The sequence below is a fragment of the Gallinula chloropus genome (genome assembly GCF_964237585.1).
Source record: "Gallinula chloropus genome assembly, chromosome: 6".
Classification (NCBI taxonomy): Eukaryota; Metazoa; Chordata; class Aves; order Gruiformes; family Rallidae; genus Gallinula; species Gallinula chloropus.
The window spans coordinates 33,175,087-33,201,780 of record NC_140091.1 but is presented as its reverse complement, the minus strand read 5'-3'; the positions used below and the strand labels follow the sequence as shown (position 1 = coordinate 33,201,780).

Sequence of the window (26,694 nt, the reverse complement as noted above, 5' to 3'; positions counted from 1 at the left end):
CACCTAGAGTCTTGCAGAAACAAACATTGGACCACAGCTATCTACTTCGCCTACAGGTTCTGAATGTCGACCTCAGGAAAGATGCTGAACTGTAAATTAGAGGAACTGAAGCATAAAGACCACTTTTCCTTTATTCCACTTCCATATCTCACTAGACCTGCTGAAGCCTGGATTGCTTTATGGATTTTCTTGCATTTAAAATGTGGAAATGATGGGAAAAAACAAACTCTCACACATGCATTTACTCAAATGGGGGACAGTGGGAGGAATCAGTGACTTGACAGGAGAGAAACTTCTTAATTCCAGAATGGCAAAATAAATATATCATTTTGCCCCTGAAAAGTCTGTAGTTATCTATTACAGTGCATCATGACAATTCAAAAAAAATGGGCAGGTTTGTTTAATTTATGTGAAGTAAAATAAGTTAACTATGGCCTTTAGTGTGATTGCTTTGGATAGGCATTTTAAAAATAAAACTATTAAGAAAAATACTACTTTTTCTAATAAATTATTAAATACATTAATGCCACTTAAGAAAGTTATACGCAGTCAGTTGAATTGAAGAAAGCATAATGGAGTCTGAATTGAGAATGAAACTTAAGCATGAAAATTCTGAAGTACAGAAATGCACTTGACAGTTTCTGGTTTACACTGAAACTGCCTTTTTATCTGAATTCCTTTATGACATGAAATTATTGGAGGTATTGCCAAGATTACCAACAACCGTCCAAGGGCATACAGAACAAGTACATAAAAGATATCTGAATGATATTTTACATGAGGATGTTACATATTTGCTTTTTAGAATCCTGTTTATTCAGGATGTAATATTATAAATGTTGAGTACTTCAGATACAGCCATCAGGCGCTGCAGATTCTCAATAGTTTTGGAAAATCATGCATGTGTACTTTCTCTCTCTCTCGTTAAATATTTGCAGGTATTTTCAGAGGGATGAAGTAAATAAAGCAAAGGTAGCAAAGATCAAAGCAGCTCCTTCAACATGAAAAGGAACACTGCTCAGAATTTTAGCTAACTGTAAAATATGCACCAATTTTGTCTGACCGATTGGCTAATAGGTGCCCTATGAATAGAAATCACATCTTCTCTTAAGTACTGGCCATTTCCAGAACACCATATATTATGCTGAGCAGGAATGAACACTCCCACTTTTGGCAGCTGTTTTTTTACAGAAAGACTTACGTAGTGAAACACTGGGCATCACAATCTCTAAGATCCTCCACATCCACTGGAACTGCTTCTCTGTTATGCCACTCGACGTGCACAATGATTTTCTTCAAAATATGCAAGTGTTCATATTGAAAGCTACCTAAATAACTGGTGTACCAATCTTTTATGGATTAGCTGCCTAAGATATTCAAGTTCAAGGTTCCTGATCACATTTGCACGTTGTAGATGTTAGTGGACTGTTGCTCTACTATTTTAACCAATTTGTTCTAGAAGAAAAAAAAATTGAAAAATAAACAATCTCTAAATACCACATAAAAAAACCCAAAAGATGACTGAAAAATGGATCCTTAGACAACAAGATAATTGAGGAACCTGTAGCCTACCATGTACCAGTTTTGGTCATATACCTAGTTTTATCTTTGATGGCCAGCTTCACGTGCACCTTTGAGGAAGGTATGTTGCTGCAGGCTCCATGGAACTTACGAAACAAGCACAAGAAGCATAAGAGTTACAGGCAAGCTGTGAATGGAAGGAAAAGAGAAAAGGAAAAAAGCACCTTCCTGAAGGTCTGTTCATGAAATTCTGCTCTTTAGCACAGGTGAGGTCTACTGACTCAATGCCCACAGAACGCCCTGGCAGATCCCTCTTTGCCTTCCACTGATGAGTTGTTGCATTGTGCTCCACACCTTGAGATAACAAACTTCTCCATGAGAGACTCTGTGCTATGTTTCTCACTGAGGCAGAAATGCAGCATTTCTGTGATATTTAATGCTACAGGGAGAGCAGGAGTAAACATTTGCTCAGAGGTTTAATTTTTATCACAAACTTGTAAAAAGTTCTTAATTTCTGAAGTAAATACAATCACAAAGAGAAAGGCTTTTTACAGACAGTTGTTAAACTCTCCCTTTAAAAATGCAGTTCATTATCTTCAACGTTCAAGGTATTAATTGGCCAAAATAACCAGATTTACTAATGATAAAATCAGGTTATTAAAATGGTTCAAACTACCTCACTTGAAGTTTCATTGCTGCCAAGAAGCATGCTTGCAACAATTTCAAGTTACGTCTACTTGGTGCAGGCTTGAGCTGTCGTAGGAAGAGACTCAAGTTGCTTATCAACAGCAACCTGGTTAAAGCTCTCAGCCCTGGTCTCTTTAGCCTCTCTGCTTTCACCCTGTTCAAAAGGTGCTACGTCTCTCCCTGACTGGATTCTTCCAGGGTGAAGATGATCCAAGCCCCAGGTGTACCAGCTGAGGAGAAAGAATGGTCAAACCCAGCTCTCTCCACTTTCTCCAACAGCAATTTTGAAACTATTAAAGTTATTAGCATTTAAATAGAGCCTCCAGGCTTCTTTATACTGGGTCAGGGATAGGGTAAAACTACATAGAAATGAGATCTGGCCCTTAAGTTGAACAGATCAGAGAAATAGTTTTTCATAGGGAGAAGGGAGGAAAATCTGTTTTCCTGCCACTTACTCAGATTCACAGAATGATTTGTTCCTTTTCTGAAGCCAAAGAACACGTTTTCTGTATAAAAATATTCAAGTAAAATACAGTGTCATAGCTACAGCATTTTAAAAAATAATAAATATATTCTGCTGCATTTTCCTATGAGAGGCTTTTACTTCCCCTGTTAAACTTTGCTAATTTTATGCAATGATCTAAAAATTTTAAAATTGACAAGCAATAAAGCTGTATTTCTTATTAAAATCTTTCAGAAATATGGAACAAAATAAGGTCCACAAATAACTCCTAAGAACAGCAGGACCAATAATAATCATTTTAACATTTGTAAAACCAAAAAAATAATTCAACTCACAGAGCTTTGTATGCTAAGGAATCCCATAAAATGACCATTTTTTTGTTCCAAAAATGTAACTAATAAAAGTTGTCTGATGTTATTTAGTAGAAAGGCAAACAGTCTTTTTTATATTTGACATTAACAATCTGATCATTTGTCTCCCCAAAGAAAGCCCATACAGCTTTCATACAGACCACACAATAAAGAATAGTAATATTTCTGTTTACTGAGATATCAACTGGCATTTCGTTGCAAGTCAATGGTCTATCTTTGCTACAGCATACTAGACCTCAATCTGGCATCTACAAATGTCAAGAGTATAAAAAAAAATTATAGGATGGAAATCAAAAGCATATTCTAAATTCCTAAAAAACGAAACAAAGTTCACCTAAACATATTTGCTGCAGAAATCAGTACAATATTCAGCTGTCAATCTTGAAAAACAATGAGGGAGCGATGCTGTCAGTAGGACAGGATAATAACATTTCAAGCAGATGTTCAGGCAGGGCTCTAATTCTCACTGAACTCCCTTGGTAAGCATTTAATTTCTTTATCATATGCAAGCTAGGCAAATTGTACTTCATCAAAACTGTATTGTGAAATATTAATATTTCATATTATAGCAAAACTCCATAGAATAACCTTTGTCATATTAAGAACATCAGAATTTCAAATGTCATGGTTCTGCATTTTAATGCATCTCTAAATAGCTTTTTGGCTTGGCACCATAAATTATAACTAGTTTAATCTAAATTACTATGCTGTAGTATCATACAAAAATATACATTTTGTAATACAGATTCACTTCTGTGAAATACTAATGTTATGGAAAACAATGCGTCATTGTGCCATGATTTTTTACCACCTTCAATTATGAAGCAAGGTGCACACAGGGCAAATGTACAGAGAAAGAACTAGTTGGTGCCTGAATATGTATATTGCAATAGCGGCACACAGAAATGTAATATATCCTGGGTAAATTAATTAATTCTCTACCAGCAATGGTTTTAATTCATAAATGGTTCTGAAAATACATTGTTAAATCTACATCAGCTAATTGTATAAACATGCATTATGACTAGAAAGTTTTCTCCACTATGGCTTTGTTCAAATTTAATCTAGTTTTAATTGTAGCTTTGTTTTTAAAATCATCCATGCAACTTGCTCCATATATAATGAAAAAAAAATATTAAAGATTAAAAATGAAGTTAGTCTGCATGTTGATTTCTGCCGGTTCTCATAATAAAGGCAACTGTTTCCACATTATTGAAAGCGACAGCATCACAAATCAATGCATGTCACAACAGAATAAAGACAGATGTATCTGATTAATCAGAATTAAATTTTAGAAGTGAAGGAGGCATCCAAAAAAATCAAAGCAAACATTTCCCCCATCCCAGGTTTTTTTATTCTAAGCAGCCCATACAATGTCGTGAGAGAACAACAAAGCCTGAATTCAGTTGATAAACCCTAAATTTCTGCCATAAACTTCTCACTGTGGAAATGAATATGGTATAGACATGTGCACACTTCATATAACCTCTGACTTATTCTGATACTGTATTTATAAAAACTTTTTGATTACAGGTTTTAATGGAAAATTTGTGTACTAAACAATACTCGCTAATAAATGGTAAGTAAATATACCACACCAGGATAAGACTTCTGCTAAAAAACTCCCACTTACAGTTATTTGTATAATTAATGCAGCATCTCTCATTCTGTGGACAGTTTTCTGTTCATCTAAGCTCTAAAAGAGGTAATAATTGGTATTCATTTACTGTGGACTCCGAGATGCAGCTCCCCCATTTCCTGTCAATAGCTTGCCAACAGAATTTACAAATAATATGTTGCAGTACAGAGTTATCTGAATAAGACAGAAATACTACTTGAACCAACAGAGCAATGAGCTATTGATCCTGCAGTCAAAAAGGGAAGACACGAATGTAGGAAGAGGTGTGTGAAGGGGCATTTTTACTCTGCGACCGTTTGTCTTTCCCTTTTAAAGGGAAAGTTTTAAAGGGACCGTTTGTCCCTTTTAAAGGCAGTTATTCTCATTTCTGAAAGAAATCAAATCTACTTGATACTAAAGCAGCTGGGAAAAAATGTTGAGTTTGGTAAATAAAATTCTGGAAGGCACTATCACTCTCACAGATACCTACACACACACACCCCTAGGTGCAGTGTCCCATAATTAACTTTTGCATTATGCTATAACATTCAGTACCTTATTTAGAGTGCAGTATACTTAGAGGTAGAAATGTTCTGAAGGTACTTCAGCTATTTCTCCTGTTAGCTCCTCAAACAGAAACTCTACACAGGTTTGCCTTTTGTCGTGAAGGCAATTATGCAGCAAAGTATGGGGGTGTTTGAAAAGGGAGTCAGCGTGGCACGAAACAGTTACCACTCTGCTAACTCCCTTTGTGGCAACATGGGATGCTTTCAAGTTGAGGCCAAGACAGATGAGGGTTGAGAAGACAGGGAAGAGTAAATTATGGTCCAGGGACTAGAACTGCAACATCACTGTCCAACAGTTCCAATAGGCAAGGGCATATGGCCACAGATGGGGTGCAGGTATCCCCAACCTAGCATTTTAGAAGAGTTTTCCGTGCTAGTGAAAGAGGGAAAAGGAAAAGAAGTTCATATGAAATGAACCTGTCTTATGATAATCACAGCTCTCCAGCTCTTTTTATCTGTCCTTGGATCTCCTTCTTCCAAGATCTATCCCACTTTGTTCTCTGATCTCATTCCATCACACAGTAGTTAGCGCTGAGAAATCTGTGTACGCTTTTCACTAGCTACATGACACTCAAATTTAGCCTGCACCAGTCACTTTTGCTGAAGAACCAAAGGATGCCCATGGCCAATGGAGAAGCCACCCGTTTCCCCGTCAGTGGTTGAACACGGTGGTGAATTCAGTGATGGGCTCTGGAGAAGGACCATTTCTCCTGCTCCCCATCACCACACAGGCAGTTTATGCTTTGCCTTTAACTACTGCACATAAGAAGAAAGCCCACAAGTCAAACCTAACCAGAACAGATAAAATGAGGAGACGAGGGATGAACAGATAATCAAAGCTGAAGTGGAGGACCTTCAGCTGCCAAAAACTGTCTAGCAAGCTCCCTTTTTACCAGAAGCTGTTCCGCTGTTGGGAACTGTACTGTCTGGAGAGCAGCTCTGCCTCCTCCCACTGACCCTGCAGGTTTAAACCAGGAAATCTTTGTTCCTGGTCCTGCTATGCAGTTAGCTGTGACTAGCTGGGCAGGACAGCATTTTGAAACCTCTACTTTGATATGTACCGTAGCCAAGAGAGCATTCTGTTTCCTGCTGAACACTGCACAAGATCTAGAGCTGCATAAGCAGAAGCTAAGGGTTTATTTATTTAAAATTTAGCACGTTATTCCAATCAGCATTATTCCAACTCCTTGTTCCAGCATTAAGTCATGGGCACTAATTGTTCATGTAAGAACTGCTGTACCTCAATGAGCTTTTCTTTCCATTTGGTACACACATTTTTATCATATTAATTACCATACAGCTATTAGAAATAAAAGCAATTTTATTTCTGTAGCCCCTCATGGCCTAGACTCTCAAACCATGTCACAAATAAAAAAGTTTGACACCTATGGGAAGAGCACTACTGGGAAGAATGCACTAGTGGAAAAACTGCACACAGCAGTATATGACTCAGGAGTTTTGGAACCAGAGAAAGACTACTGCCTCCTACTGAACTTTATAAGAAAACTAAGCTAGAAAAAATTATCACTGGACTAGAATTCATTCAAAGTACTTTTCTGAACTTTTTATCTTTAAAACAAATATTACTGGCAATGTTTTGCATCCTACTGAATCAAATATAAAAAAAAAACCCTAACAAAAAACCCCCAAACCTCAACAAAACCAATAAAAGCCAAACCAAAACCCAAAACAAAATGCATTTTATAACCATGTAAGATACTTGCTTTTAGTAAGCCTCTCACTTGAAAGATCTCCATCCAAGTCACACCTCCAGAGCACAGCATCCAGAAGAACACTTTGCATTTGCCATTTGAGAAATGACTCAGAGTCTGCTGCTTATTGGAGTAGCAACATCACTTCCTACAACATGCATGTCTTTCCTCCTGAACTACCACCCAGGCTGGAACTCAGCCAGGGTCTGTTTAGCTCTTGAGATACACAGCAATCAACGTGCAGTCTGGCAGGACTGTGAGCATACCAGCAATAAAACTGATAAATAAATAAATCTCAGCACTTGCTATGAGTTGCCTTTAGTCTAGGCACTGAATAATTACAGCTGGCGGTATGTTACACACAGAAGTCGGTTGTAAACATATTTGAATGACATTTATGTCCTAAAAAGTGTTTTAATAAGATACCCTGTGAAGTAGATTGGAATCTTGATTGCAAGCCAGAGGAACACTTACTTCCCTCGGGCTACTTCAGGTGTAAGTGACAGCAGAAGCCAGTGTTACATGTTTTACAGGATGCTGTAGTAATATAGCACTGTTGTCCTCACACCTTCCTCATACTAGAGTACCATCCTTTGTAGTTAATTTACTTCGGGTACTTACCCATGTAGAGGTGGCAGAGTAAAAAATCCACCCTTTGTCTCCTGCTAAGGCCTCCATCCATCAGTACACTTTTACACCCCATCTCTGAACCAAGAATAAAAGCCCCTTGTTTCCAAATTAATTTCAAAAGCTTACTTCAGCCCATGCTACTTTGTCACTGGCTGACCACACATTACACTTACTCACACTGCTAGTAGGGCCTATGCCCAAGGACTCACCTTTGATCCTCCCTCCACAAGTCAAACTATACCTACAACCCAGCTCAAGTCCTGTTTCTTTTCTCTGGAAAACATTTATCAAATTGGTTTTCTTTCACTGAGTTTCTTGCCCAGTCTCATTATTCCAGTTTGAATGTAGTAACATGAAAGCCATCCTGAATGCAATTCTCAGGTCAAACAAGTGATTAGATACTTTAAAACCACACAAAAGCTTTATTTTAGGTACCACACTGAGCCGTAGCCTTCACGTCTCAATTCTAACTCCTTCCTCTGCCACTACATGTTACTGAAGGTTGATGTCACTGTAGTACATGCCTTTGGCACAACTGCTTTTCCTTCCTTAGGCTTGTTTTATGTTGTCTCCATCTTTCTCTTCCACTCCCCACCCAGCCTGAAGCTTACTCCCACATTAGCACACTGCAACTGTAGCTCCGTTCCAAGGGCTTCTCTTGGCAGCCCTCCGCACAGAAGCCGCCTTTCACGAGTTGTGTGACAAAGCTGTTACTCGTTCCCTTTGCATCCTTATCCCTCACAGAAAACAATTTCACTGCAATATCTTTTAAAAAAAGGACTATCATCCTTCCTAGTTGGCTAATGTGAAAAGGCTGGGGAATAAAAGGGCAGAATGCACAGCAAGCAAAGCCAGACATTTTGCCACCTTTACACTGCGCCGCTGGAACCTCCCAGACTAGTTGACCTACCCAATGATGTACTATCACCTTTCCCTGCTACCCTCATGCTAGCTACATTCAATAATGCCATTTCCAAAAGATTCAGATTTTTCAAATATACAAGGAAACGTTTGCACACTAAATAGATCTTAAAATGTTTCCTTACCTTATCCAGGGAGAAAGTTTTAGTGACTGCAAAACCCCATCCAGCTTCAAAAGCTCTTCGAATCATTGAAGAGCTGGTAGTAGGGGTTGCACTGGCAAGGCCAAAAGGGTTTGGAAACTTCAGTCCAGCCATTTCTACACTGATGTCTACTAAGTCGATAGGAGTATAGAAGAGTGGTAGTTCTGGAACAGTAGAAACTGCAACACCATGTAAAGACTGTAAAAAACAAACAAATAAACAAGTAACAGATTTTTTTTTTCTGATTCATTTTTAATATAATTTACTATTAGGCATGAGAAGGGAATAATTCATATATAATAACCCAATATTTAAGTACTCCATTACACATTCAGACTTGCAAATCAACGAAACATGCAAACATTTGCATATGTAATGTCTTCTGTCCAAATCACATTCATGCTGAAGCATTATGCCAGGCTGAAGCATTATGCTGTGCTGGAAATAACTGAAGAATAATATTAATGCAAGAGTCATTCTACAGTCTGTACTGCGAGCCTGGATTAGTCCAAAGGTTTGTTCAGCCATTCTGAACAGCCAGTTCTGTTCCCTACAGCAGTCAGCAGCAGTAAGATTGAAAAAAAAAAAACAGGGTACACGCAGACAGACCCTTTCTAGTTTCCTTCCCAAGTACCAATCTATGAATGTACAGGGACTTGTGAAAAAGGAAGGCAGGCATCCAGGTGCAGGATCACTCGGCTCTAACTCAATGTATTTTGACCTCTTGCACCTTTGTTTTTCCCCCCTTTTAAAGGTTTTATCTAGCCTAGGCAATGGGATACCTATCAATATGTGAAAAACTATTATTGTTTTAATATTTAATTGCATCATGCTTTAAGAGTAACAAAAATTAGACTGGGGCTCGAAGAACATAAACACTATGGCTGACACACTACAGTCACTTTTCGTTCACTGGTGAGTCAGTGAAAAGCTTTCAATGTAAATGTTGCTTCTAATACCGTAAAAACTGCAGAGAGAAAATCTTTTCCCATGTATGGATACTGAGCAGCATCCTAACCAGGCTTTGGTAGGTAGAATTAAATCTTTGCTCGCTCAGATGGTTGAGTCAATAAAATAATAAAGAAATAAAGCAGGAATTTCTAACACTCAGTCTGTTCCTAGTAAGTCCCAGCATAATATCACAGGAGTTTCTTCCATCCTCAAAAATTAAGATTTCTTCACGAGGACAAAAAGGACCATTAGTGGAGGTGTGGGGAGGATTTTTCTGTCACAGAACTTAAAAACCTGAGTCACTTACAAATTGCAGTCTTTTGGCTTGTGTTTTTGTTTGGTTTTTGTTTGGCTGGTTGGTTGATTTTTAAAAAAATTTTTACCCCATTTTTGGCTATAAAAACTAATAAGCATGGATGAAATGAAGGGGGTTTTGTCTGTTTTAGTACCTTTTGTTTCCTAGGCTGGTTCAAAACCTGAGAGCTCACATGTGTGTTTTGTTTTGGGACTGCCTGGATTCACATCTCAGATTCTGACCCCAGATCTTTGATTCCCTGGGCAGAAAGGATACATTTGGGGCCAAATGTTCTGATGGCTTAAAAGTGCTGGAAGTATTGGAATTGTCCTAGCCTGAATGATGTGAAGCAGAACATGTCCCTAATGGTGGGCATTTTGAGAAAAACTAATTTTTAAAGATCCCTAAGCACTTGGGACCAAACTCCATTCAGTACAACGACCTCTCCCAGCCTGCAGCCAGTGCTGCCACACTTTATAAAGAAAGCCAGACATCCCCATTTTCTTCCTCCTGAGCACTCACTGTATCCTGTGTGTCATACACCACAGGGATGGTTTCCTGCACCAGGAGAATCTGAGTTCTGAGAAGAGCAGAACGCCAGTGCTCTACATCTCAAAAGAGAAGATGAAAAAAAAAAGGATTGTCTTTTGATTATTTTGGGTTTGATTTCATCCCTTTAACTTTTTTTAGCCTTTCTTAACTGGAATTTCAACTGCAAAATGTCATTTGCAATGCCAACACAGAGCTTTCTGGATCACGTGATTGAAATTAAAGCATTTCAAAAATGTTAGCACTTTTTGTGTCCTACATACTTGGAAGTGGAGAAATCTGCTGAAACTAACCCTGATATACTGAACTCTTACAATGAACTCTTTGATTTTGATTGGTTAAGAATGACAGGAGAGTCTTCATGGAAAGGTTTTTGGCCAATTCCACTCTATGCGCACATGTGAGTAATAAACCCAGTTCTCCCAGTTACTTGTTAATTCGCTTGCTGTCCAGAATTGTTCAAATGTTCTCCATGAATATGTTTCAGTCAATGGATTGCTCACAAATTATTCATTGCTTGTGTAACTGTAAATATTGATTGCTATGGACAGATAGACGAATCAAGTGCTTAATATGCAGCTTAAGTTACATTGTAATGTTTCTTTCCCCAATCAGGACAATTAATCTCTAAAAGCTTTTCTCTCCTAAAAAGAGTGCTGCTGGAAAGTGATTCTTAACTAGACACCCCAAATGCACCTTCTGTGATAATAGAAATAAATCCTATAGAAGACAAAATCCCAAACTTCACCAGAGCAGTGAAAGACTTTTGAACCAGGTAGTTGAACACACACAGGCAAAAATGCACCTTGCCTCCTGCATGCCATCAAGCCAACTAGTCATAAGCCACATCCCAAATCCTATGCAAACAGGCCTATTCTTCCCACCAAACTTCCCTCATGAAGAGCAAAGGCACAAACAAATCCACCCAGAGACGCTCAAGCACCACAAGATATGGCCAATGGTTTGTTAATGAAGAAGTGAGCCAGGTGGAGGTGGCAGGGGGAGGAGAAAAAAAGGTTTCAATGGAATAAACCAAGTCTTTGAAAACACACAGGGGCACAATGCTTCTGAAGGTTCAGTAGCCAGTGGCTATACATCCTCACAGATTTATCTCCCTCCTTCCTCTCACTTCCCTTTTTGCTCTATTTATTTTTGCTGGTTTTTCCTTTCAGCACAATGCTTATAAAAGAAATAAATTCACTAAGCCCTGATGTGTTGTTTTCCACAAAACAAAACTTTTGGCAAACTAAATGCTTTATAGCTTCCTGAAAGCAAAATCATCTTTATAATGAAGGATTTCCCTGACATTGCACAAACAAATAGGAAAAGAAAGCCCGTAGGCAAGGGTTTATTTATAATAACTCTTCCCTTGATTTTTAAAAATAGAGGACAAAAAGTGTGGCCCATTCTTCCTCTAATTTGATGCCAGGTGGCTGAGCTAACAGTATTGCAGGTACTTATTGTTCCCGTCACAGCAGTTTTTTGGCTCCTGGAAGAGTGGTGTAAATCCCCTGCCTGCTGCAGGCAGTGGCTCTACCTTACTCTAACAGGGACATGCCGAGGGGCAAAAGCAGCACAGTCTGTAGCGCGGGGCCGAGAGGTGGGAACTCGGCTTTAGCCCTGATACAATTTGTGACATTCATTCTCCTCAGGTGGAGAAAATCCTCAACCACAGCAATATGGTGTAACTCCATTTTCAGGCCTTTAACAGAGAGTGAGAAAGCGAGTAGTTGTATTACCGGTATTTTTCACAGAGAGCCTTCTCTACAAACCCTGCTGCCAGGAAGAGTTTCCCTGAACACTTTCATCTCACTTCTACTTTCTCCTACTTTCTTTGAAGTCCCATCTTAAAACATATCTTTTCTCCCTTCCACATGCTGGTTCCATCTTCTCTCATAATCCATTAAGTAACTTTGTTAAGTATGTCTACATTTTAAGTGCATTTTTGTTATTTTATACAACCTCCGAATGTTGTGGGTGGAAGGGATGCCTGGGGACCACCCAGACCAACATCCTTGCTCAAAGCAGGGTAGCTAGAGCAGGTGACTCAGGGCTCTGTCCAGTTGGACAGAGATTTTCCAAGGTGCTTCCTAGCTTTCTGTTTCTGGAACAGACATACTGCTTACTCAGAGGTAAGTAACTAAGATAGCAGGCTTCCTGCATTTGCACTTAGTCCACCTATTTGCAAATGGTGCTTTGCTACGTATTGTTCTAGCTAAACAAAGGGACATTCCATTTTTCCTTAGGTTACCTTGAAAACAATCAGACAAGAGAACTGATGGCTACAAAGACCAGCTTCCTAGGAACTGCCCATCTCTGGTATTGATTATGAAATAATGTCCATCCATGCATGCTCAAGGAATATATGAGAATGGTCAGCCTTCATAAAAGAATCAACAACTACACTCTTCAGATACAAAGCCCATATATTTTTTGACAGCACAGATAAAGAAAAAATAGCAAATATACAATACTGGTGCAAAATAACACAGTAATGTACTCAAAATTCATATTGAATAGCTTCTTAGTGAAGTGCAATTTATACCAGTTGGGATCCAGCACTCCATTCTTTAAGTGTATCGTGTACATTTTAGTCTAGGAAAACTATAAAAGAGACTGTTCACACTGCAGAGATTACAGTAAAGAAAAATAGATCTAAATAAAAGAAAACTTACTGTGAACCAGAGAGGAAAAGTCACTTTTTAAGAGGGATTTTAGTGAGAAGATGATGGTGGCTTAACTGTCCCATATGGGAAACTGCTCCATAGGAAAGTGGCTGAATAGAGCAGGAGTGATGCAGTTAAGGCTGGTGCAGTGGTCCAGGAAGAAAATGCTGGAAGAGTTGCAATACAAGAGCTGTCTCAAGGCAGGGATAGAAACTTAGAAGTTAGTCCTGCAATAATTGCGAATTACCTGGAATGTCACTATCATATTACTAAATCCCATTTGCTGATTAAAAAGAAATGAAGGGTAACTGAGGCACAGAAGAGAACGGCAGCCTAAAGCATTTCTTCAGAAGACCATAAAGTCACTTGGGTAAAAATGAGAACCATTACCATTTAAAACTAAATAAATCACCAACATTATTTTACAAAAGTGTTTTATGTCATTCATGGAATAACAAAAAAGGTTGAATGTGAAAAAACACTGTGCACAGTAGACAGTTGCATGAATCGGTTGATTCTGTTTGGTTCTCTGATGACTTGCAAAGAACAGTTCTAGAAAGAGTATTTTCTAACAGGTTCTACTACAACTATCCTTAGTTGGGCTTTGTCTGGTCATGTTTATAGAAACTAACCTGACAGCTGCAGGCAACAATTTCTGAGATGAACCTATGCTTCATTTAGTGGGAGGAATATGTTAAGAGGCAGGAGTTATTTAGGCAACTAATGATGGAAAGTTTCCAGCATAAGAGCAGCCAAGAAGCTTCTGTAAATAACTCCCAATTTTGAACATAAGGCATTTCTGCTGGAGAGTCCTTGAGTCTGGATCTCATGCTTCACTTGACCATGTGCCAGAGCTCGCAACGATTGGAGTTTCGGGGCACATATCAGGCCCATCTGTTTGCTTAGCCTTTTGCCTGGAGTAGGTTGGGACACAAGCAGCGTGCCGTTCAGACAGCGCGTCCTGCAAGCAGTTGGGATGGTGGCTTTGAGTTTCAGTCTTTGACATGGGTTTGGGTTGGTTGAGAAATCCTACAGAATAGCTTGATTTTGCTACAGGCTGACTGCATTATTTATAGACCCTGGTGCTGAGATAGAAGTTGGTGACTTTGGAAGTGGCTACCTGTTCCTGTAACGAAAATGCAAATGGTTTCAGTGTATTTCTTTAAAGTTTAATGTGCGTTTGGTTCAGACATTCAGATCACAGGAAGGCTGCTTGTCTTAGAAAGTCACAAAAGAGAGAAAATAAAGCAGTGTGTAAGGGTGTTTTTTTCATTTCATAATGGAATTTTCCAGAATACAGGGCTGTGAATTGAACGCAGGCACCCGCACGTGCACAAAGGCATGCACAAGTGCAGATACCTACCCCTATAAACTCAGGGCCACACAATCCTTCTCTAAACAGCGTCTTTAAAAAACAAACTGTCCTCCAGTCACTAAAATTTCTACCAGGTCCAAACCCTGGTGAACTAAATTGCCAAATTACAGCAGTCTACACCACAGCAACCAGATTTTACAAGGGCTGCACATCCAAATAAATGCCCCTGGGCAACCCATTCATCTAACAGCTGGAAAGGTGACACTTGACATTTGGAAACTTTCCTGTGAAGATTGCTGTAAGGCTTTCCCATTAGCTTCCTGGTGAGACTGTAAGGTCGAATAAGCTGCCTTGAAACCTGCAAAGGGTAACGGAAATGCTCTAATATCACAAGCCTGCTTGATTTAAAATTCTAATTCTCAAGCCATGACTATTCAGATTTTTTTTCCAAAGTATTAAATACATCCCAGAGGGGGGGGGGGAATAAAAAAAAACCAAAAAAGAAAAAAAAAAGAAAAAAATCCCACCCAACAAGCTTTGAGGAGGAAGCAACATGATAAAGGAGGGTTTTTAAGTGATGTGTATATTTCTAGAGGTTAAAGAGAAAGGAGAGAAAGAGGAGGAGATACCCCTCTCTCCCCTATAACAGTTACTCAAATTTGCTGTGCACTAAGAAATTAAGCAAGCAGGTCAGGGATTAAAGATGTTTCACACTCAGCATTTTCATAGGGTCTAAGAAGGCAGGACACAAACAGTGCTTTAGAACAAGTGAGAAAAAATATGCACAGATACTAACAACAAGCTTTCAGTTGAAGTATTTTTAGGAAGTGAAATCAGACCCCAACAGCATGAAATTGCACAAACATGCAATCAGGGAGGCTTTGAGCAGATGGATGGGGGAGAAAGACATCGAGCTGTTACAGTCCCAACTTCAGTTGTTCAATCTCTTTTTGTGGGAGAATGAATCATGTATCATGTTTCTAAAAGTTCCTTGCACTATAAACACACTCTTTGTCAGCTGTTTCTCCACACACAGGCTGTCTCTCCTGTCTCTGAAGGTTCTTCTGCAGCTCCTCTAGACTTTATGCTCTTTCTTTTACTAGAAAAATTAGGGCAGAGATGTTCAGTTAAGCATCATGCAAGAAGCACCAAAAGGGAGCAGGCAGTCACCAAGCTTTTCAAGTCTGTACCCCTTAAACTAACATTTCTCAGGTAGATTCTCCTTTGCATTATCTTCCTCTGTGCTTTCAGTGTTTATTTTCTGTTGAGCTCTTGTGTCCAGTTAATCAGCCTCCTCAGAGTACACTTTGGTTCCAGTGTAGCCAATCTGAGCGCTCTGCAAACTGCCAGTCACTAAAAACAACCTCCACAGGTAACACCATTGGCAGTATTTAATTTTTACTTTATGCCCTATTGAGAGATTTTACTTTTTAGTACCAATGGACTCACTTCCCCAGTTAGGACTTCTTGTACTGTGCACTATGCAGGGATGCTTGCCACCCCTGAGTGGAATTCAGAACTGGGGCCAAGAAAATGTTGCTTGGGCTTTAGTGTTAAGACAATATAAGAAAGCTGAGTTCAACTACTCAAACTCAGGCATGTGATCCAAGTTGAATGAATCTGTAAGGTTCATATCATCAGATAATCAAGGTGTTAGCCTCTCAAAACTCATACATTTAATCTAAACCACAATGAAATTCTTTTTAAAAGTATCTAAAAGCAAATAGAAATGGGAAAGAGAAAAATATTTAACAGGAAAGTAAAACTCACTTGTATGTATCTGTGCATGTACCAAGAGGCTTGTTTTCCATCATTTACTGATTCCACTGTTGTGTTAGCCAGACCACCGATGTCCCCCCCGGCAAACACCCAGGGTTCACTTGTTTGCATTGTTTCTGGATCTACTTCAGGAAGACCCCACCTGTTAAACTTGATAGGTGCCATGGCCTCTCTGACTGTAATCAAAGCAAATGATAAATACGTTAACAGAAGAAAGATAAAACATGCTGAAATCTGTCAAATATACGCTGATAACAATTAGAACAGCAGCTCCAAGTTCTTCCACTTACTTAAATGTAAATTCACAGTAGAATTGGCAAGTCCTTTTATACACACGAATGTTTTTGTCGGGGTAGTGGAGGTATGTAAGTACTAACAGGACTCAGATAGAAAAATGGCATGTGTTATCAGAAAAGCAACCAGTCCCCATTGGCCTGCAAAGCCAAAGCTACGTACAAAGTAATCCCACATGGGTGTCACAAGAAGTGACTGATTGGATGCAGGCTCAAGAAATAATTGGTGTTCGTGTCCTTCTGGTCACTCCCTGAGAACATGCTGCATATCCCAGAAGCTGGGATTCACAAAGTCATTCCCACTGGCATCATTCATCTCCCAGGGAAAAAGTCCAGCACTTCTGAAAATCCCATTAATGAACACTACTCACAAAGGGAAAATAAATGCTCTCCCTTTCCCTCCACCCATAGCTTTGGATGGCACTTACCACATCAACATGCTTTGCTCCTGAATTACCTACCATACACTCTCTTGTGCAACTTAATATGCAGCATACGATTTTTAACAGTTAAATCAACAAAAAAGAATGTTTCTGATACAATTTCTAAAAATTAATTTAGATCTCCAGAATTTATTTCCCACATTTATTAACCCTCACATCAGAAATGATACTCTGCTACTTTTTGATAGGTCATTATTAAACCTGACTGAAAACTTTCAGATGGAACATTTTCCCACCAGGAAATGCTATGCTATCAAAGCTTTGGCTTTGACAAAGTGTGTTGGTTTTAAAGACATTTAAATCTGAAAAAATATGTATTTCAATAAAGTCAAAACAATCATGACTTAATATTTAAACTCATAAGGATCCTCAAAGAAAGGCTCATTTTGAAACTTGTTATATATATTAAGAATAAAAATCATAAAAATACAATCAAAATTAAATCCCTACACAAAGGCAATGTATGTGGATCTTTCACTGCAATTTCTGATATTCTATTTTTTGCATCAGATAATTTTTTCATGTGAGTTAGCAGTATACACAGGCATTCTGCACATGAGCTCTCGCTGCCCTTGAAAATAATGCAGAAGTGAAAATGAAAAAATAATTTTTTATACCACGTGGCATTGTACAAATGGCATTAATGCTCATAAAAAGCATAGAAAAAAAAATCTTGCTCTGTATCAACATGATTTTTATTATGCATTTTTAAATTATGTTTCTACAATCGCAAAGACACTACACTTCAAAGTACCTTCATGAAGAGAATTGCATTTTCAATAAATATTTTTAGCAAATGTTGATGGCATATATCAAAATGAGGGGGGGGGTACAGCTTTGTCTACAGGAACTGAAGATTCTGCAATAAAATGCAGCTTAAAATTGCAACGTCCCTCAGGGACATCCCGCTAGCAGATGCAGATTGCCAAGGTCAATTAAACTGATGTAGTTGTGCTGTCATATATGTAAAAGAGAAACCTGCCAGTTTAAGACAAGAGTGTTTCTCCAGTACGAGGGCAAAGGCAGAGTGTCGCCCCAGCGCACGCCCCAGTAGACAGCAAGCTTCAAACGCATCTCTCTCGCACATCATCGTGATGGAGTTTCCTTCCCAGGCTCTGTATCTCCCTTCCCCTCCAAATCATGTATCAAAAGTCTGTTTCAAAGCGGGGGCCGTGTATAATCGGGGGCAAAACAAATAAAAGAGGAAGGCGGCACAAAACCAGTGCCAGCTACTTGTCCCACCTATGGTCTCCTCCTCACCCTTGGCACACACAAACATATACCCAGAGGACTCAAATCCAAAGTACCAGTTTACAAATGGTTCTGAAGCCAGAATCACAGGAAACAGTTTTTAAGCTGAAAGACTGCAGCAGGCTTTCATACCAGAAGTATTTAATCTCTGCCTCCCAGCCTGCATATACTTGGGGCTTAACTTGGCAAAAAAGTAATATTTGCGTAGTAACAGAATCAGAAACTTCTGAAATGGTTTCCTTTAAAAGCATTTAAATTACCAGAAGATCACACCAAACACAAACTTCAGACTGAGACATTTTTCAGTCTGGAAAATGAAATACTTTTGAGTTTGTTTGTTTGGGTTTGGGGCTTTTGGTTTCTTTTTTTTTAAAAAAAAAAACAGCAGTGATAATGGCTGATAGCAGTTTTATTAAGAATGCTTCAACAATATTTACAAATCAATACATTAAATTTCTCTTTATGTCTCCGACTGTCTGGACTTCAAGGAAGCTTTTGATCATCTAATATTTGTCATATATAGGATAACTGATTGCATGCAGTGGTACCATCTCAGCTTGTGGTCCAGACAGTTCTCGCAAGCTAAATATGAATGGGCTTGTAAAGACATGTTTGGAAAAAACCCAGAGGGAAACTTGGTGCTGCAGGATTTGCTATCAGGGATTTAATAGATGACTTTTGTTTCTCTGAGACAGGACTGAACCACAGTGAAGGTGTTAAAGGGCAACATGCTCTCGGAAATGCAGTTCTTTCAGAAGAAACAATGTAAAACTGCAAGTTCTGATTACTTATTTCATCTTGTGGAAAAATAGGGTATTAACTGTGTTATCCTGGATCTATTACATTTCTCAAATCTATCTTTGGATTGCTTTGTGCTAAAATAGCTGCCTGGACATAATTATACCAAAAGATTTTGAGTGCAAAGAACGTCCAACATACCTTCACCTGAAACATCTCCCTGGGGCCTGGGGATTTGTCTGCCTGATCAGTATTTTTAAAAACGGGAAAGAACATTTCCCTTGTGCCAAGGCTGACATGGTATCTGGCAGCTATTTCCTCCTGTCTTTTTTTGTAAACTTCAAGGTTTGGGTTAAGTGAAAAGAAGGGCATGATCTTCTCTAAGAATTCCTAACCACCTCACAATTTGGATACCTGGGCCAACTGTGAGGTGGAAGGGTCCACCTCCTAGACCACCTGCAGAAAGGAGGAGAAAACTTAGGTCTTCACAGAGGAAAGTCCCTTCTCTGTCCCTGCAAGGGATGAGAGAAAGTCTATGAGACAAAGCTGAGCTTCAAAGGAAGTGACCCCAACTATTGGTTCTCTGAATTGCTGTTTTGACAATAAGCAAACTAGATATCGAATGTTTTTGTTAATGCATGATTGGGGACAGCAGTATATAGAGCGGTCCTTGAAACCCCTCCACCTTCAGATCCTTTAAAGTTTAAAACTAACATAAGCTTTCCTCTCAAAAATTCAAAGTACAACCCTGTGGCTGCACTGCTTTCTCCGTGTCCTGGTGAGATACTATATATAATTTGAAAAGAACCTTCTGGATGAAAAACAACATACAACTGAATTATTCTGATGCTAACACAAGTGATGCTAACACAAATAACACCAAACAAAAGGACAGTTCTGAATATATATTCCAAATTTGATGTATCCACAGAGCAAACAAACACAAATGGAAAAGTAGCAGCAAATTATAGCACTTGCAAAAACAATATTAAAATATAAGTGAATACAGAAAAAATATTTTAATTAACAAAACAAATCAAATGGAAAAGATTCCTCAAATAAAGCTTTAAAAGAGAGTCTGTGTGTGTTTGACTGCCATGACTAATTATGTATCCATGTAATGTGTGTTCAATTTGGGCTTATTTAAATAGCAGAAATGCTCATTAGCTGCAGTATATCTGTGAAGCTTCAATAAACAGTTTAATGGTTTTTATGTTTAACCAATTTCATAAGTTCCTGTAATTTTAGCTTTAGTAGCTCATTAATGTTATTTTTGATATCCATCTTACAGACTTCCTTTACAGTGAACAGTAGTGTTACTTCAGAAAAATAGAAATATACTGTAACTTTCTTAATCTCAAATGTAAAACTACAGCTGTCACATGCACCGTTGGACTGATTAACTGCTGACATTGCCCAGCCTCAATGCCCAGCAAATAAAGAGAGGCACAGTCAGGCTTCCCACAGGCTCTGCTCCACTACCATACTGAACCAGGATTAAACAGTGGTCTGACTGGATAAAGCCAGGTCCAGGTATGCTAGGAGAGGCTCCTGCTGCCAGCTGGTACTGTTTGTTTTCTGCCTGTCACCAGCAAGCAAATGTGTACTGATGCCTATCAGGTGAAAGAGCAGAATTCCTGCTCTGAGTTAACTGGGCTTTAGAAGTCATCACAAAGCCACTTTTGGATACTGGAAACAGGTAAGCCTTTCAGGGTGTGGAACTGCTGCGCTCAAACTCATTCAGTAAACCCATGTGTGGAGAAAGATCCTATTCCACATGACTCAGCAGGAAAACTCCTACCTCTTTCACTGGGAATCTTCTGAATCTATATAAATTTCAGTTTTATGTAACGATTTTCTGGTGACTAGAAGTCTATTCTGTCGGCACAAGGCAGATGGTGTGCTACCAGGGAGACACCAGGTCATCCCCGTGGGTATTCCCAGCTGGGGCATCGCAGCCAGCTCTCATCCTCCCTCCTGGTCTTCCATTAGATAGTCTAGGCTTCCGTGCTTTGAGGCTGAAATTGCCTAGTTGACAGACCAAGCTGGAAGGAGAAACTCCACACTCATCAGGTTCACTGCTTTTTGTACCCTTTAAAGTTCTCTCTTCGTACAAAGGAAAACTTACGAGCTCAGAGCTCTGTAAACTTTTTCCCCAGCGAATGCTTCTCAATCCATAGAAACAAATATAAAGTAGGATGGGCTAAATAATAAAATTGTAAACTACTCGGGCAAATATCTCTTTGCTGTATGTTGATCCATACTGGGGGCAGTGGTTATACTCTAGTAAGCCTTCTGAGGTTTTGCTGCTGAAATTTCCAAGTAAGGTGACAGTGGTACTAAAAGCAAAAGCAAAATATCTGAAAGTTGTGGCTGATTCTGGGAAAAATGAAATAAAATTTTGCCCTTCAGCAATAGCTAGGTACTACCAAAAATTAATAAAGCATGTTTTTTTCTCACAAATAACCTATTCTTTCTAGGGATTTGCAAAGGCAGAGCTTGGCATTTGCTTGAGTACTTTTGCATTCCCCCTTTTTGATAGGAGACCCTATCATGCTAAGATTCAGTGCTGGGGTAAATGGGAATACTTCCTCCTTACTGCTGCCTGCTAAGCAGAGTATTGAACTCCAGTTACGTTGCTGGTTCAATATCCTGCCTTAGTCCCCTGTCCTGCACTGCATTTTGTAGTAAGCTTTGAGCAAGTGTACTATTTTCCACAATATCTCTACGGTTCTCCTCAGAAATTCAGGAAAATAAATCAGAACAAGGACAGTTGTTCCAGTGCAAAAATTTTTAGTCCAAAGATATTGTTCCCTTTTGCTTTTTGGACTAAAATAGTTAAGAAAATGATTGTTCAAGTTTTAGACTTTAAAACAAACAGGACTTTTGATAAGTAGGCTGTTGAGGCCATACACAGTGCCAAGAAGTACACAGAATTGCATTTCTATATATTGAGTAGTTGCAGTTTGGAGTGGTGACAGAAGATATTTCAGTAATTCATTAATACACCACAGGCCTCTGAAATAACAACCCAAGCAAAAGAGCAGGAACACAAGGAAAGGAACAAAATTCTCTCACAGCTCTTTGTTTATGTGGGTCAGTTATGATGGCTTGCAGGCTATGTAAGCTATGCAATAAAAAAGCAGCAGCCTGTGCTTGCAAAACCTCTTTCTTTTTTTCCAACAAGAAGCAAAACATTTTTCTCCTCTCCATCTGCAGTAGCTTGATTTGAACAATTTGTTGGGGTTCTTTTTTTACTGGTTTCAGTAAAGCGGTAATGTTCTTAAAATAGTCTAGAAGGCAACTCTCCTGTTTTGTCTATTAGCAACTTCCCAAGCATAAAATGGACTTAGGAGTACATTTTTTAAAATTAATGATGCATTTATATGATTCCCAATGGGAGGATGAATACCTACTAGAACTGTTGCTTAAAAATACAATCAGTATTTTTATTTTAACAAAATAAAACCCACTAAAAACCTACTGTGAGCACATGGAATCTCAGCTGCAAATTTAAAGTTACCATGCAAGAATAAGAAACATCTTGTTGAAGATAATAGTTTAGAAAAAGCTTTCCAACCTATGAACCATTTCTTCTCAGAACAGCAGTCACCCACACACTTATGCCCTGAACACTTTGCTGAACTGGGGCAAAGTCTGATTTTTAATCCCCCTGGATTCCATAGTATTTGCTTTATTCTTAATTCAGTAGCATCAGCATTTAACAATATTAATAACAAACAGGACAGACCCTGCCCATGCCAGTACTGCTTTTCTAGCTCACCAAGATGCTTTATGTATTAGGACAATTCATAGAGCTCCTTGAAGGAGTAACAACACATTCAAGAAATCTGCATCCAAGTCATTTAGTCACATACTAAGCATATTATAAGGGCTCTCTGTAGGTCACCTATTCCACTCCCTTCTTCAAAGTTAGATCAAGTTCCAAGTCAGATCAGTTTGCTCATGTTTTCCAGTTCTGAGGACCCCTGTATTTTCATCTCCATCTTTTGATGAAGAACACCTGAATATCTACATTTCCTCAATACAAAAATGCATTTCCTTTTTTTAAAAAAAACAACCCCCAAGCACTAAGAATATAAGATGCTTTTGGTAGTTTTGGGGTATTTTCCCCATTTCTTTTTGTTATGTATGCTGAGGTATCCTGGAGATTTAGCTCAGTGGTGAGAAGCAAATTTGACTTTCATTAAAACAGTTTAGTTAAAAAATAAAGATTTCAAAGCAACTGAAATAGTACACTCAAAATAAGTTCTTTATTCCCTTAAGTCTTTGTTTCTTTTCACTTTCACAACATAAAAAACAAATACCATGCATTTTTCCTTTTAATTTGATTGCTATTCTAATAGCAGCTTCACCAAAAATACAGTAGGAAACTGAGGTGTATTGCTCACCCCCAAGGTAAACAACTCTCTTCTCTCATGAGCAGCTCATTGCATAACGCTGGTCCCATCTCTTTTTATGTTCCTATTTAAAAACCTCATAGCAACTAATTTAGAGAGCGAATGCATACTAGGGGACACAAGACTGGCACAGCATTAAGCTGGATAAGCAGCACAGTAAGTTCAAGCTTTTACGTGGAGCAGTTTTAAATGTGGGAGAAAATGGAATCATTCCTTTATCACAGGGTCTATGAATCACAACTAAACATACTGGCTGCATTGGCTAATACTTGATTTACCCATGGGGTTCTAAAAAACCTCCCAAAATACCTAAAGACAGGGGCTTAAAAACAGCAACAAAACTTTCCAAAATTCTCATTCAAGTGAACTCCACCACTGGAGGATTTTGTGAGTCTCTTAAGGATTACAAACATACTTTTCTCCCTGGTTCCTGGGCGGTTAGGCTAAACACTAAAGTATGACCAACACAGCTGCCAGACTCTTTATACAGCAAAACATCTCCAAGTGGAATGGGAGTCTGTTCCCTTCCAAGCAGGAGCCAGGTGCCAGGCAGGAGGCACCCTGAAGTCATCAGCACTGGCTCTGTAGCTGTGTGTCAGTGCTTCCTAGGTAACAGCCCAGGCTGCATGAACCTATTCCAAAGCAAAAGGAACACCCACAAGACAGGAATGCTCCTGGAGTAAACTTCACATGTTCCTCCAGGAACCAGGTTGAGCCGTTCTTTTTACCATAGGAGAGACTTTAGACTCTTCTGATGGCTGTTCAACTTGCTATACCATTGGACTGGTAAACAGGAAGCACAGAGTAGCTCATTCAGACTGCAGACAATCTGCTGTCGCCTGTATTCTGAAATTCTTCCCTGACCTATGAACTCCGTGACTCCATTAACTAATGTTTTGTGTTCCCATGAACTCAGTACAGATTCTGTATAATTCTACCAAATTACTCTATGAAGTCTTACTATCACAAAACTCATTTCTTTAATTTCATTTAAAACATCGTTACCTATAATGCCCACACAGGAAACACAGATGTGAAGTGATACATTTTATACATGCCTGAGGTATGTCAACAAATGCTACCAGACTCTGCTTAGATTATTTTAGATTTACAATTTTTCTTGATTGAAAAGATTTACAAAACTGCATTATGCTAAGAAATTTTGAAATTCTCTTTGCACTGGGCAGAACCAGCATTTGATTATCAATTTTTCTGGTGACGTGCACTCCGAGGCACTTCCCAAGTGCCATGTCAGAGCATTTATACCCAAAGGACCATGACAACATGTCATGGGGTAATTGGCTGGCATGACTGTGCCCTGGAGAGGTAGGCACATTGATCACTATGCCTTTCAGAACCTGCTAACCTTGATGAGCGTCTCCAGGCTGAAGATCTATTCATTTTATCAATCTGGCTTCTGCTGAGTCAGTGTTTTTTACTTTCAAGGCACATTTGATGTATGTGCCTGAACTCTTTAAATCTAATCTAGTGTCAGAGAACAGTCTGAGCTCTGATCAGTTCCTATGTTCTCAGCTGTACTCATGTTCTTCAGGTCTCTTTCTGCTCCATCCAGAAAAGCCGTTCAATCTCTGACATGCCATCTGTGTGCCAATTTATATACCTATACTATGGAACTGTGTAATTGTTAATTTTTAAGAGCAAAGCTTGTGAAGTGCAACTAAATAATGAGACAAGCTGAGACAAGCACAGGTGAACTTAACAAATACTGTGTATATAAGAGAAGCCACAATTCTCTTGCGTATGTACAAGAAATGAGTGATAGCCAGACCAACTGAGCCAGAATAATGGATCTGTCTTAATTCTTGCTTAATTTAATAGGTAAAGCAAAGATCTCAGAGATCACATCAGTTCATTTTAAAGTTGTAGTATAATGAGCTTCTCTAAAGATAATGAGACCAGAAGAAATCCCCAAGAGTATTCTTTGAGATACCACTTGCACTGAGAGGAAAGGAAGATGTATACTGAGCAATCACACCTCTAATCCGAGTTCCCACTCTATACAGCAACACAGAGAAAACTGCTTCGTTCCCTCACCCTCGTGTTTTGGGGAATACCTGAAGGACAAAGAAATTTCCGTGAAGAGGATGAGCAGTCACAGACTGTAACTTCCAGAAGACACCTTTCACAAAACCGTCAGAGGACAGGAAAAGTCTTTGGCTAAAATAACAATCAGCATTTATAAGAACACATTAGTCAGGGTTACCTTTAGTGTCGCTTAAAACAGAGCCAAAGGCACTGATCACCACATCAGCTTTCAGGCGGACAACCTGATCCTCATCTTCTTTCCAGTTTCCATCATTGTCTTGTTCAGTTCGAACAAACTCCATAGCAACAATTTGTCCACCTCTAAGTACAACTTTCCGAGGGGAGAGGAAAGGCAGAAATTCACACTTCTCTTCTTTTGCAAGTTCCATCTGTGGAGTAGAAGCAATAAAACATTTAACGCGAACTTACAAAGAAACCAAAACGATTTGTGAATCAAGATCTTACCACACATTCTTCTGTGGCAGAAGTCAGCTGTGGACGGTATACCATCATCTTAATACCAGCTCCAAAGTCTCCCCTACTATTAAATCAAGCAATTCTAGACAGAGGCACTAAGTAAATTTGCAATGCAAATATTTCTCCAATATGTTTTCCTATTGTTCCTGTTACTTTGAATATGTATAACTCCTTTGAGGGCAAAAAAGTTACCTTATGCAACTATCTGTGTCTTTTAAAAAGCAGCTTAGTATTAATTAAGTACATGACCTGATTTGTGTTTACTATGATTTTAAGATGTTATTACATGCTGACTACCATGTGCAAACAACTGTTTTCTGAGTGACAGTCGAGACTTAACATCTTCTGAACATTCTGCTGTGGTAAAACTGCTGAAGTCAAACAGCGTTTTGTCTTAGCAAAGTCTTCGGGATTTGACTATCAATGTTTACACACCAAAACTTGTCTTAACACGTAATCTCCAACCTGACATCATGCTAGCATAGTCATTACTAGCTGGGGCTACTTTTAAAACACTGTTTTTCAAGGCCACTGCATGATTGGATCAATATAAACACTGGCAACTTTTAGGAATCTACCCAGGCTGCTGATTCATGGCTAGCAAGAACCTGAACAGCACGTGAGTCAGTCTGTGCAATGGTTTCAGTAATGTCATTGTATATAACATTCTTAAGTGCAACAGAAACAGAAGTAAATTATGCATCAAGAGACTCTCTATTACTTTTTTGCACCCCCACTTCCTTTCTGTGAGATCTCCATGATACTCGCCTTCTTGAAACAGATGACCAAACTACCATAAATCTCCAAGAAAGAGGCATTAGATGTGCTGATATCCTCA

The 26,694-nt window shown here is 38.9% G+C and overlaps 1 protein-coding gene across 1 annotated transcript in view; it reads right to left on the bottom strand.

Moving 5' to 3' along the window:
* Positions 1 to 26,694, bottom strand: part of DPYD (dihydropyrimidine dehydrogenase) — a gene marked incomplete at its 5' end in the record, with an annotated part of 351,370 nt that overhangs the window by 158,367 nt on the left and 166,309 nt on the right. Inside the window, 3 exons of the mRNA XM_084266073.1 lie at positions 8,615 to 8,830; positions 16,179 to 16,363; positions 25,558 to 25,768. Of these exons, the coding sequence (XP_084122199.1) occupies positions 8,615 to 8,830; positions 16,179 to 16,363; positions 25,558 to 25,768 (612 nt within the window). The remainder of the gene's footprint in view (positions 1 to 8,614; positions 8,831 to 16,178; positions 16,364 to 25,557; positions 25,769 to 26,694) is intronic.